The sequence below is a fragment of the Pelophylax lessonae genome (genome assembly GCF_965119305.1).
Source record: "Pelophylax lessonae genome assembly, chromosome: 2".
Lineage (NCBI taxonomy): Eukaryota > Metazoa > Chordata > Amphibia > Anura > Ranidae > Pelophylax > Pelophylax lessonae.
The window spans coordinates 216211615-216225476 of NC_138769.1; the positions used below are offsets into that span (position 1 = coordinate 216211615).

The window sequence follows — 13862 nt, forward strand, 5'->3', positions numbered from 1 at the left end:
CGCGGATCTTTCCTCAGAGGGTACTGAAGTCCACTGCGAGTGTAAAAGAGGTCTTAAAGTGGTTGTAAATCCTTACATATACTCAGGTGATACACAGATATACAGTATCTCACCAAAGTTAGTACACCCCTCACACTTTTGTAAATATTTTATTATATATTTTCATGTGACAACACTGAGGCCCCGTTCACACTGGGGCGATCCGACTTCCAGGGGCGACCTCCGAGGTCGCGATGCGAGCAGCGCGCCACGACCTCGGAGCGGCCGGCACGGACTTCATAACATTGAAGTCTATGGCGGTCGCTCCAAGGAAGCTCCGGACCCTTTTTCTAAGTCGGAGCGACTTGTGTCGCTCCTATTTGAACGGGTCCGCAGCTTCCCTATGGAAGGCGACCTACGGCGACCTGTGAGGCGACCAGGTCACCTCACAGGTCGCCCCAGTGTGAACGGGGACTGAAGAAATGACACTTTGCTACAATGTAATGTAGTGAGTGTACAGCTTGTATAACAGTGTAAATTTGCTGTCCCCTCAAAATAACTCAACATCACAGCCATTAATGTCTAAGCTGCTGATAACAAAAGTGAGTACACCCCGACGTGAAAATATCCAAATTGGGCCCAATTAGCCATTTTCCCTCCCCGGTGCCATGTGACTCGTTAGTGTTACAAGGTCTCAGGTGTGAATGGGGAGCAGGTGTGTTAAATTTGGTGTTATCGCTCTCACTGTCTTATACTGGTCACTGGAAGTTCAACATGGCAAAGAACTCTCTGAGGATCTGAAAAAAAGCATTGTTGCTCTACATAAAGATGGCCTAGGCTATAAGAAGATTGACAAGACCCTGAAACTGAACTGCAGCACGGTGGCCAAGACCATACAGCGGTTTAAAAGGACAGGTTCCACTCAGAACAGGCCTCACCATGGTCGACCGAAGAAGTTAACTGCACGTGCTCAGCGTCATATCCAGAGTTCTTCTTTGGGAAATAGACGTATGAGTGCTGGTAGCATTGTTGCAGAGGTTGACGGGGTGGGGGGGGGGTAAGCCTGTCCATGCTCAGACCATACGCTGCACACTGCATCAAATTGGTCTGCATGGCTATCATCCAAGAAGGAAGCCTTTTCTAAAGATGATGCACAAGAAAGCCTGCAAACAGTTTGCTGAAGACAAGCAAACTAAGGACATGGATTACTGGAACCATGTCCTGGGGTCTGATGAGACCAACATAAACTTATTTGGTTCAGATGGTGTCAATCGTGTGTGACGACAACCAGGTGAGGAGTACAAAGACAAGTGTGTCTTGCCTACAGTCAAGCATGGTGGTGGGAGTGTCATGGTCTGGAGCTGCATGAGTGCTGCCGGCACTGGGAAGCTACAGTTCAATGAGGGAACCATGAATGCCAACATGTACTGTGACATATTAGAAAAAATATGGAAGACCAGCTCATACAAGTAACAATTACTTAAGGTATAAAGCACCACGTCCCAATGTGAATATTTGGAAAAAGAGCAAGTTGGGCGTGTAAACAGGGGACTTTATAAATTTATAAAGTCCCCTGTTTACACGCCCAACTTGCTCTTTTTCCAAATACTGTGACATATTGAAGCAGAGCATGATCCCCTACCTTCAGAGACTGGGCCGCAAGGCAGTATTCCAACATGATAATGACCACAAACACACCTCCAAGACATCCACTGCCTTACTAAAGAAGCTGAGGGTAAAGGTGATGGACTGGCCAAGCATATCTCCAGACCTAAACCATATTGATCATTTGTGGGGCATCCTCAAATGGAAGGTGGAGGAGCGCAAGGCCTCTAACATCCACCAGCTCTGTGATGTCGTCATGGAGGGGTGGAAGAGGACTCCAGTGGCAACCTGTGAAGCTCTGGTGAACTCCATGCCCAAGAGGGTTAAGGCAGTGCTGGAAAATAATGGTGGCCACACAAAATATTGACACTTTGGGCCATATTTGAACATTTTCACTTAGGGGTGTACTCACTTTTGTTGCCAGCAGTTTAGACATTAATGGCTGTGTGTTGAGTTATTTTGAGGGGGCAACAAATTTACACTGTTATACAAGCTGTACACTCACTACTTTACATTGTAGCAAAGTGTCATTTCTTCAGTGTTGTCACATGAAAAGATTAATAAAATATTTACAAAAATGTGAGGGGTGTACTCACTTTTGTGAGATACCGTAGAACAAAATCATCCTACATAAGTTGTATCTGTCTATCTGCAGTCTTCTTCTCTACATCCACTCCAAGTGCTGAATTTATAAGCTTGCCTGAGAGTTCTGAAGAAAGGGGGCGGAGAGCTGAAGTCGCACTCTGCAGAGCTCAGTGAGGAGAGCTCTGAGAGCTAATTGGAGGGAAAATATCCCCCCCCACATCACACAGCACACAGGAACAGAGCTGAGGTTGTCAATCTGCTGGGGATCCCTCCCCTGTCACCATTTTTCTCTTGGTGTCAGGAAATCTTTTCAGAAGTTATTCTTGCAGATAGAAGAGGAATGAAGCAGCAGACAGAAATGACACTTAGTGCTCTTAATTGAGACAAGTACACACTATAGAGGGAAATGCTTTGTTCATGGTTCATGTCTGAGGTTTACAACCACTTTAAGGAATTCTGTCACACATCAAAACACCTGTGTATTAAGGTTATGATAAAAGTAACCATAAACCATATGCTGTATTCTACATCCAGACCAGTGACACATTAAAGTCAAACTTCACCCTCCCAATCAACATTGATTATTTCTAATCATACTGCTAGCATTAGTAAATACATAGGGAAGTATATAATATTTTCTTGTTTTTAAATGTTTTCAGTTACTTCCTGGTTTCTTGCCTAGGCAAATGATGTCATACATCCCAGGAGTCTTCAGGAGGGGAGGAGGGATTTTCTCAGCTAAGCACACCCTCCAACATGCATGCTTGAGCTAAGGGCAGATGGATTCAAGGAAGTAAATGCTACGTGAATCATCTTCCCTTACTCAAGATATCCACATCTAGAAAATGCTAGGGGGTGATTTCTCAACAAAGTAAAGCATGGGGACACGGATTGATGGTGTGAGTTTACTTTGAATATTAAAAAAGGAATTCAGTAGTGTTTTTGGTTTGTGGTGCTCAGATGCAAGGAAGATCCGCTTTCATTTTTTTTTTCAGCTTTACTGTCTCCAGAACTAGTATAGATCCTGAGTCATCTCACGCAGGTGTTGTACTTATTGACCCATTCCCTTTACCGCTTATTCAGTTAATCCATTTTTTGTGTATTAAGGGGATTATATTGCTGGAGAATTATGTGTCACTTTCACTGATGTATTAAGTGGAAGACCTTGCAAGCTACAGAAAAACAGAGCAAGAAAATAATGTTTAAAATCAGGCTACAGCACTGCCTTTCGCCATTATAGTAGCTGCACCTCTCACACCTAAAGTTCCGTGCAAAAATACATTTTTAAGCTAAAAATACCCCTCTAATCCTAACATATCCCCAACTACCCTAACACTAACCCCACATTACAGGACATTACAGTTTTGGAATAAAGATAAATTCTTACCTTTAAAATTGATTGCAGAGCGCGGCCATCTCCGGTGTGGGCATCTGAAGCCATGGTGTACCCCGTTGTGTCCCTCTTCCGGGTTCCTGGCTACCCAGAATGCCAATCGCAATCTCGCGCATGTGCTGTAGATTGCGATCAGCAATCAGAGTAGTGGCCGGCCATTCCCATTGCATCCTGGGATTGATGACGCTCATCTCCCAGGACGCAATGCAAAGGAGGAAGTGACGTCGGGGGCCGCGGCCGCACAAGGAGGAAGAGGAAGGAAGGTAAGTTTACTTTCATTAAAAACAAGGTAAGTGAAACAAAAAAAAAAAATATTAATTATCCAATTCTTTTTCAGGTTTTTTTACTCTAACTCATGATGCAAAGTTCATTTTTAGGGTGGAACTCCGCTTTAAAGAGAACCAGTCTGCACTGGATAAACTGTCTTGCAAAGGGGCTTTTAACCACTTAAGTCCCGGAAGATTTTACCCCCTTCCTGACCAGGGCCTATTTTGCGATTCGGAACTGCGTGATTTTAACGGACAATTGCGCGGTCGTGCGACGCTGTACCTAAATAAAATTGATGTCCTTTTTTTTCCCACAAACAGAGCTTTCTTTTGGTGGTATTTGATCACCTGTGCGATTTTTTGATCATACGCTACAAACAAAAAAAGAGCGATGATTTTGCAAAAATAACAATATTTTTCACATTTTTTTATATGAAATTCCCCCCAAAAAATGTAAAAATCTAATTTTTTTTAACATTTTAGGCCAATTTGTTTTCTGCTACATATGTTTGGTAAATAAAAATTGCAAAAAGCGTATTTTGATTGGTTTGCGCAAAAGTTATTTTGTTATTATGTTTACTAACTAAGGGAAAGATTTTTGTCTTTTTTTTAACGAGTGGCGGCGGCGATCTGCGATTTATTTTTTTGCGGGACTGCGACATTGCGGCGGACAGATCGGACCCTTGACTGACATTTTTGACACTTTTGGGAGTACCAGTGACATTACTACAGTAATCAGTGCTAAAAATATGCACTGTTACTGTAAAAATGACACTGGCAGGGAAGGGGTTAACTTTATTGGAGAAGGTGGGGTTAAGAGTGTCCCTAGGGGTGTGCTTCTAACTGTGAAGGGATGTGGTTGTTTGTGTAACAGCAGAGAAATACGATCCTGCATAGCAGGACTGTATGATCTCTGCTGTTACACAGGGGAGAATGACAGGCGGCTTTGTTTACATTAGCCGCCTGCCTTTCTCCCTTCACAGCGGACGATCACGAGTGACTGGCGGACATCGGGTCCGCCGGTCACATGTGCGGGGGGGGGTCCGCGAACGAGCGGGGGCGGGAGCGCACCTCCGGCAGCGCGCGCTCGCCCCCTAGAGCCTCAGAGGCTAGTGACATACCCCTATGTCATTTTGCCTGTGAGGGGCTGACTGCCGCCGTATATAGTCGTGCGGCAGTCGGCAAGTGGTTAAAGGGTTAGTTTACCTTCCCAAAACAACTGTCTATGCTAATAAGGGTTGTCTGTAGATAAAAACAAACTATGCAGCTTTGACCAAAGTTGAATGATTCCCTTGCTATAGGGGTAGGCTATCCACGTACCTCCCGAAGCGTGGCTGAAAAACTCCCTGAGATGGCATCTCCCTGTCCTGCTTTGTTGCTAGGACAGTAAAAACTCACAGGAGTCTGTTTTTTTTCACCGATTCAACCCCCCACACATGCATTCTCTTCCCTGTTGCAGTAGTCCTGAGCTCAGCCATGCTGCGACAGCAGATATCGTGGGTCACACGTGTGCTTGTTTGAGAGCTGGCTCTTGTGATGGTGGTAGTGAGCAGTAACACCTGGGAGTTTCTTAGCAACAAGGCAGGAAAGGAGGTTTCCATCAGTGGGAGTTTTTCAGCCAGGCTTCGGGAGGTACGTAGATAACCTGGGTAACACTTTTTGAAAGATGAATAATGCATTTTCATATACAACTTGATAGATCAGACCAAAACCATGTGCTGCTCTCTATGGGGAATCGGATGAGAGCGAACCGCCTGTCCGCTCTCATCCGATCCCATCTGATCTGATTCCCTGGACGGATGGAAAATAGGGTTTCCATCTGTCCGGATTTCACGGACAGGATCGGATGCGGATGGCATGGACATGGACATGTCTCCACTGACATCCGCTGCCCCATAGGGATGCATGGAGGATCTGATCAGATCCGCCTAAAAAACTGACAAGCAGATCTGATTGGATCGTTCGTGTGAAAGGACCCTAAGACGGAAAAGGACCTGGGGGTCCTAGTGAACAACAGGCTTGGCAGTGGCATGCAATGCCAAGCTGCTGCAAGCAAAGCCAAAAGAATACTGGGATGTATAAAAAAGGGGATTCACTCCAGAAATAGAGATTATTCTCCCACTCTACAAGACTCTGGTCCGGCCACATCTGGAGTATGCTGTCCAGTTCTGGGCACCGGTCCTCAGGAAGGATGTGCTGGAACTGGAGAGAGTCCAGAGAAGGGCAACAAAAATAATTAGGGGAATGGAGGACATCAGCTATGAGGAAAGACTACAAGCACTGAACCTATTCTCTCTGGAGAAGAGACAATTGAGGGGGGATATGATATCAATGTACAAATACTGTACTGGCGACCCTAGCATAAGGAACAAACTTTTAAGAGGAAGGGAATACAATAAGACACATGGCCACTCACTTAAACTAGAGGAAAAACGGTTTAACCTTAAAATACATAGGGGGTTCTTTACTGTCAGAGCAGTAAGGATGTGGAATTCGCTTCCACAAGCAGTAGTATTAGCAGGCAGCATCGAGAGTTTCAAAAGGTGATTAGACAGTCACCTGAAAGACCACAACATACAGGGGTATACAAAGTACGGTTAACTTCAAACACACCCACCCTAGGTTGAACTGGATGGACGGATGTCTTTTTTCAACCTCACTAACTATGCATATGTGTGATTTTGAATTTTCCCTATAATTTTCTAGCTTCTATGGTTTTTTTTTCCCCTCTTTCTCTACCTGGAAGGTCACCAGTGGTAGCTTAAAAGTGTAAGTAAACTCTTTTTGGCCACTTGTACCAACAGGTAAGCCTATAATAAGACTTTCCTGTAGGTACCATGAATATCTCCTAAGCCTGCAATGTTTAGGAGATAATAACACTGCATCCAGCTAGTGATGTCACTGTTGCATGCGCCCTGAAGGGGCGGCATACCCATGCCGCGGTCCGTGGCATCATGGTGGCACAGCCAATCAAACAGATGAAGATGGAAGCCCTGCCAGCAGTTACAGTGCACCACTGGAGGGCTTTGTTCTAAGGTAAGTATTTCATAATGTGTTAGTATGCCTTTACCTTGCAGGCAGTGCCGTCTTAAGAGCATTAAAGGGCCCTGGGCAAAGCATTGCACTGGGGCCCTGCCTACACAATCACCCACAGGAAAAAAATGCAAATTATCGATAAGGCGACATTTATTGGTACAGCAGTGCCAGGCTAATGTCAAGTTGGGCGGCTGGGTCCGGTGAACACACACACGGATGGGAGTCAGACTTGACTGTCCTGTGTGTGCCTGTTCCCGTGGAGGCGGACAGACATTCCTGCAGTTGTGGGATCCCCCTACATGGCCCAAGTGACCTGACAGCAGCGCAGGGCCGACAGGCGCTTGCCACCTGCTAAGTTCGGTGGCAGGATGCACACGGGAATCCGGACTAATGCTTGGCTGGAGCTGGTTCCCTGGGCAAGTGGGGCCCCCGGGCAACTGCCCAGCGTGCCCATTCGGTAAGATGGCCCTGCTTGCAGGGTTTAAAAAAAGGAAATGGTGCAGTTTACTACCGCTTTAACTGACCTTTGAAGTGAGTTGGTATCTTTAGTTGGACACTACATCATGTCTTATCAGCTGGTTGTAGTTAAAAGTCATGTTTAAATCCCCTCTTTGGTTTCCTCTTCATGCCAAAAATGTAAGGTATTTTAGCTTTAACCTATGGGGTAAATATTTAGGTACTGATAGAGAAGGATCTAAAACAAATATGCTTCCAGATAATGGCACAGAAGTTTATTTGCACGTCATTTCTTTTATATGGCGTATATTTACTCCAGGGTTTAGTTTGCCCATGGCTAAGATGTCAGTGCTATCATTGTTTAAACAGTTTGCTGAACTGATTCTATTTAAAGAATACTATCTTGAGCTCACTGGATGGAATGATGATAGTGGCTGGAAATGTAGGCCCAATTTCCTATTTACAGTTTTATGTATAGACACAGCAACTGGCAACTGATCGGATGCAGTCGCTGTTTGCTGACTATTTTCTACCTGGATCCTTCTTAAAAACGTTAAATTGAAAAATTGACTTTTGTCACAATGGGGGGTGCGGACTAAGCCTGAAATTTGCCCAATTCAGCAGAAATCAGCCAATTTTCAAGCTGTGTATTGGAGACTTAAGCCTGCTGAACTGGCCAAGATTCAAACCATGTGTAGGCAGCCTAATGTACCCAAGTTGATCGATCAATCAACTTGGGTACAACCAGCCTGCTGGATTTTCTCCCCGTCAGGAGAAAACAATGGCTCCACGGGAGGGATTTACCCTATCAGCACTGTCTGTGTTGATGGGGGAATCAAGCGATTTTCTTTCCTGCAACCTGTGTGTGCAGGAAAGAAATTCACTCTGTCTATGGCCAGCCTTGGAATGAGATATCTAATAGTAATATAAGATGCCCAACAAATCAGCTACATCTGGTAATAACCATTTTAATGTTCATGGCTACATTTAGGAAATACAAAGTCAGTTTAGTTTTGTAAACCTCAGACATGAAATATAAAGGCATATTCCTATATATTGTTTTACTTTTGACAAGTTTTCCTGACACCAAAAAAAGTGACGGGAGTGATCTCTAGCACACAGCCTGTGATTGACAGCCTCAGCTCTGTTCCTGTGAGCTGTGTGAAGGGGGATATGTCTCTTCCCTCCAATCAGCTCTCCATACTGAGCTCTGCAATGTGTAATTTCAGCTCCCCGCCCCCTGTTTTCGGACAGCTCAGAAAAGCTTTATAAATTCTGGACTTTGAACGGCCGAATAGAAAAAAAGACTGCAGATAAGCAGGTACAACGTATGTAGGAGGATTTGTTTCACCTCTGTGTATCTCCGGAGGCCAGTCACTTCGCTGGGTATATGTAAGGGTTTACAACCACTTTAAATCTATCAGTTATCCCTTTAGATTAAAAAACAGCATTGATAATCCCAATGTTGTGTGTATTTTTGTGGGTTTCTTTATTTGTTCAAAAAAATAAAATGCGGTTATTCTCTTCTCAGTCTTTGCATAGCTTAAGCGTAACTCCACTTTTGTTGAGGAAAAAAACATTCCCCTCTGGGTGATCTATGAACATTACAAGGATTTTAACAAACATTGCAGATTCCTACCTTTTGTAATTCTGAAGAAATCATTGTTTGTTCCTCTGTGCTGAGTGAGGCCTCTTTCACACGGTCCGCCTCCGTAGGTGGATCCGTGTTGCTCAGCGGGGATTGATCCGCGATCCCCGCTGAGCCGGCGGATGACAGCTCCGTCTCCGCTTGTAGAGCGGAGAGGGAGGTGTCTCAGCCCCCGCTGCCCTCTATGGGGGATCGGATGAGAGCGGACCGCCTGTCCGCTCTCATCCGATCCGATCCGATTACTGAACGGATGGAAAAATAGGGTTTCCATCCGTCCAGATTTCACGGACAGGATCGGATACGGATGGCAGCGGGTGTCAGCGGAGATGTCTCCGCTGACACCCGCTGCCCCATAGAGCTGCATGGAGGATCCGATCAGATCCGCCTAAAAAACTGACAGGCGGATCTGATCGGATCGCCCGTGTGAAAGAGCCCTGAGTCTAATGGGAGTGGTTTCATAATTATCTGTCCGCTGTGCAGCTGCAGAGCACTAATGAGGAAAACTGCTGGGCCTGCTTCCCTTTAGACGTGTTCCTTTTAGGAGTATCTCACCAAAAATGACATTTTTGTTGCAAGGGATGCCTGAAATCTGACTTGTATCTTGGACAGACTTCTGGGAAAATTGGTGAGCCAATCACACAAGCAGGAAATTATATTTCTGGGGTGTGGTCTGTACACATTCTGTGTACTGAACAAATCCAGATAGCCATATTGCATTGCATTTCCAGAAAATTAAAACAGCTGTAGATTGAAAAGGAAAGGCCATTTTTAATAACATTAAATTACAATATGATTTGTGTCGCAATTGTATACGATATATTGCTTTTTTCTTTATTTGCTATTTTTTTCCCCACTAAAGTGGAGTTACCCTTTAAGGCTTTGCACATTTTTTGTGCATTAAGCATCATAAGTATATGCTAAACTTTTTTTTTTTTTCAATTTCCTAAAAATAAGAAAGGGTTACGACCTTTGTCACATTTGTATTGCTGTCTGGAGAGATTTACCCTCTTGGTTTGTCATGGTGACCACTGTTACCAAGTGAGGAAAAATAGAAAAAATTAATTTGTCAAAGGGAAATCTTTTAATGGCTACACTTGTTCTAGTGACAGCTGTCTAAGGACTTGTTTACAAGAGCCCTCTGAAGAGCATTCTGTGCTTGGATTGCTCTTAAGAGGGCATTTGACAGACGGTAAGGTGGCATTATTTTGCTCCCTCGCCACCTTGTTGCTAACCCCTTAAACCCCACACCAGCTTGCCCCCATTCAGTTGAATGGGTTGCGTTTAGCAGACAGCAGGAATAATTTTTGCTGCTTCAGGGGCCCGCATGTGGAATGTGGGAATGTGTTTTCTTATTAATGTAAATGAGTACATTAAGGCCCCTTTCACACTTATGCGACGTGATTTTACCGCGATTTTGCGGCATGATTTTGACGCGACTTTGCCGCAATTTTGACACGATTTTGAAAGCAATGGCTATGGCTATATACCTCAAAACGCATTAAAATCGTGCCAAAGTAGTGCAGGAACTACTTTGAAGTCGGTGCAACTTCAAAACGCACTGATATGAATGGGGCTCATTGAAAATAATGGAAAACGACTTGTCATACGATTTTGCGGTCCAAAAGCGCGGGACAAGTCGCACTAGTGTGAAAGGGGCCTAAGTGTATAAGAAGCCCCTGCGCTATCACTTAAAAAGGTAGTGAAATAAGGTAAAGATATTTTATAAATGAGTAGATACTAAGAATTTTTTCTTTTTCAGAGTGAAGACGATCGATATGTGTTCATTGCTGAATGGTATGATGCAAGTGCTGCCCTTCAAAGGCGTTATCAGCTGCTCTTCTATCCTAAGGATGGATCTGTTGAAATGGTGAGATATTTTAGAGTGGAATACTTTATACTGTACAAATCATTTTTTCAAGGTTGACTCAATTTTCCACGACTTTTAATTTGTTTGGGTCTAGGATTCCATATAGAAATGTAGGGCCTGTGTTGGAGAGCTTTGGGCATGTGATCATGAGCAAATGCAGCCTCCTTGGACATACATTCCCCTTGCATTTGAAAGTAGCTGCTGCCGCCGGGGACCTGTCGTTATAGTGAAAAAGGCCCACACCCAGCCACTCAGAGCTGCAGCGGGAGTCTGTTTCCTGCTGTTTCAATTTGCACTGGCCTAAATCACAGGTGTGAATGTAGCCTAAAGCCCCGTACACACGTACCGATTGTCGGCCGTAAATATTAGGCCGACGACCGATCGGCCAATTGTAGGCTTGTTAGTATGATGCTTCCGACAGCCGACAGCGCATTTTCGGCCAAACAGAATCTGTCGTGTAGGCATTAAAATTTTTGTTGGCCAACACCAGAACAGCCGATTATTCGCCAGTCAGTACAGATTTCGGCCGACAGACAGCCGATTAGCAAGACTGGGCATGCTCAGAAAAGAAAAAAGACAAGGAAAGTTAACCATCACATGACATCTCTTCTGCTGTCGGCTGTTGTTGGCCGAAAAAATGTGTGTGCAGTCTTTTGCAGTTTTCAACAGACACGACAGCCCTGGACAAAAGACGGCCGATCGTTCGGCCGACGATCGGTACGTGTGTACGGGGCTTTAGTGCCGATTCACATTTGTGCGATCACAGAGATCGCATGTAATTGGGAGCGCACTGCTCCTAAAGTTACATGCAATCTCTGTGCGGTGCAAATTCAGCCATACAGTTTGTATGGCTGAATTCTTACCGCAATCGCACCCAACACGCACAGGACCCTTTTTTTGGTCCGCAGCAGACTCAGATCGCATGGTGGTTCACACTAGTGCGATTCGATTCTGTGCGAACTTTCAGATCACACTGCAATATGCGATCTGATCTGGGGGTGTCGTTAACCTTTAATTGACACCCCCAGCGTATTGCATATGGCAGTGTGAACTGCCAGGGGTGCAGATGCGATGGGGGAACACACTGTATATTCGCAGCATTCCCGCATCGCAGAAATGTGAACCGGGACTAAAGCTAGCCATACATTATTCAATTTCCTTTAGATTTACCTTTTCTATGTAGTGCATAGTCCTGCCTGATTGCATACAAATTGAAAATGTTTAGGTTTGACCTCATATTCTATGGTTTCGGTAAATCTAATGCTGGACATATACTAGCCGAAAAACCGTTCGAATATCTGTCATTTGGTCCGATCGTTCGGTTTTCGTCCAGTTAATGGGCACAAGTAGAAAATAGTTTTTTAACTTTTCAGAGCCCGAAAAATCAAAGGAAAAGTTTGAAAAATTCTGCCAAACGAACAATAAATTGAAAGGTTAATGTGTTTCTCGGCCCAACTGTTTACACTAGGCACATGTGATAAACTGAACGAAAAACGTCCATTGAACGATTTATCGTTCAAAATTCGGTCATTACATGATGGCACGATTGTCTGCTCTCACGACCAATTTTTCGTAAATGAGTTTGAACGATTTTTCGGCTGGTGTATGGCCAGCTTAAAGGACATGTGTACAAGAAAATTGTATATTATATGGCCAGCCTAGGCTGATATTTTTCATCTTCTAATTTAACAGACCAAGCTGTCCAGCACAGTTTCAGGTAGATGTTTGGGACAATCTGTTTACCACTGAAAGGGGTGCATACAATGAAAAGCTTTTTTAGGTAAAAACTTTATCCCAAAAACGTAAAAAAAACTGTTGCTGTAACTGTTTAAAGTACATTGCTCAAAAAAATGAAAGGAACACTTTTTAATCAGAGTACAGCATCAAGTCAATTAAACTCCTGGGATATTGATCTGGTCAGTTAAGTAGCTGAGGGGGTTGTTAATCAGTTTCAGCTGCTTTGGTGTTCATGAAATTACCAACAGGTGCACTGGTGTAAATGTCTCTGACCAAACAATCAAAAACAGACTTCATGAGGGGGACCTGAGGGCTCGATGTCCTCTAGTGGGCCCTGTGCTCACTGCCCGGCACTGTGGAGCTCGATTGCCATTTTCCATTGAACACCAGAATTGACAGGTCCCCCACTGGCGCCCTGTGCTTTTGACAGAAGAGAGCAGGTTCACCCTGAGCACATGTGACAGACGTAAAAAGGGTCTGGAGAAGCCGTGGAGAATGTTATGCTGCCTGTAACATCGTTCAGCATGACTGGTGTGGTGGTGGGTCAGTGATGGTCTGGGGAGGCATATCCATGGAGGGACGCACAGACCTCTACAGGCTAGACAATGGCACCCTGACTTGCTTTAGGAATCGGGATAAAATCCTTGGACCCTACACTGGTGTTGTGGGTCCTGGGTTCCTCCTGGTGCAGGACAATGCCTGGCCTCATGTGGCAAGAGCATGCACCCAGTTCCTGGAGAATAAAGGAATTCTTACCATTGAATGGCCCCCACGCTCTCCTGACCTAAATCCAATAGAATACCTCTGGAGCATTATGTTTTGGTCGATCTGACGCTGCTAGGTTGCCCCTCAGCCTGTTCAGGAGCTCAGTGATGCCCTGGTCCAGATCTGGAAATACCCCAGGACACCATCTGTTATCTCATTAGGAGCATGACTCGATGTTGTCAGGCATGCATACAAGAGCGTGGGGGGCCATACAAATTACTGAGTACCATTTTGAGTTGCTGCAATGAATTTTTGGCAAAATTGACCAGCCTGCTGCATCATTTTTTCACTTTGATTTTTGGGGGTGTCTAGTTCAGCCCTCTGTAGGCTCATAATTTTAATTTCCATCAAACGACGTGGCATCATTTTGTTTCTAACAGATTACCCAGTCCATATCAGAATAGATCCTGCATGAGATTTTTTCCCCATTGAGATCTGATGTGTATTCAAAGTGTTCCTTTAATTTTTTGAGCAGTGTATATTACTAAAGTCAAAACATTTTTTATTGTTTTTATTTTGGATAGA

At 44.4% G+C, this 13862-nt stretch overlaps 1 protein-coding gene across 1 annotated transcript in view; it reads left to right on the forward strand.

Annotated features, from left to right (window-relative positions):
* Positions 1-13862, forward strand: part of NME7 (NME/NM23 family member 7) — a 297536-nt gene that overhangs the window by 97260 nt on the left and 186414 nt on the right. Inside the window, exon 2 of the mRNA XM_082244475.1 lies at positions 10728-10835. Within this exon, the coding sequence (XP_082100601.1) occupies positions 10728-10835 (108 nt within the window). The remainder of the gene's footprint in view (positions 1-10727; positions 10836-13862) is intronic.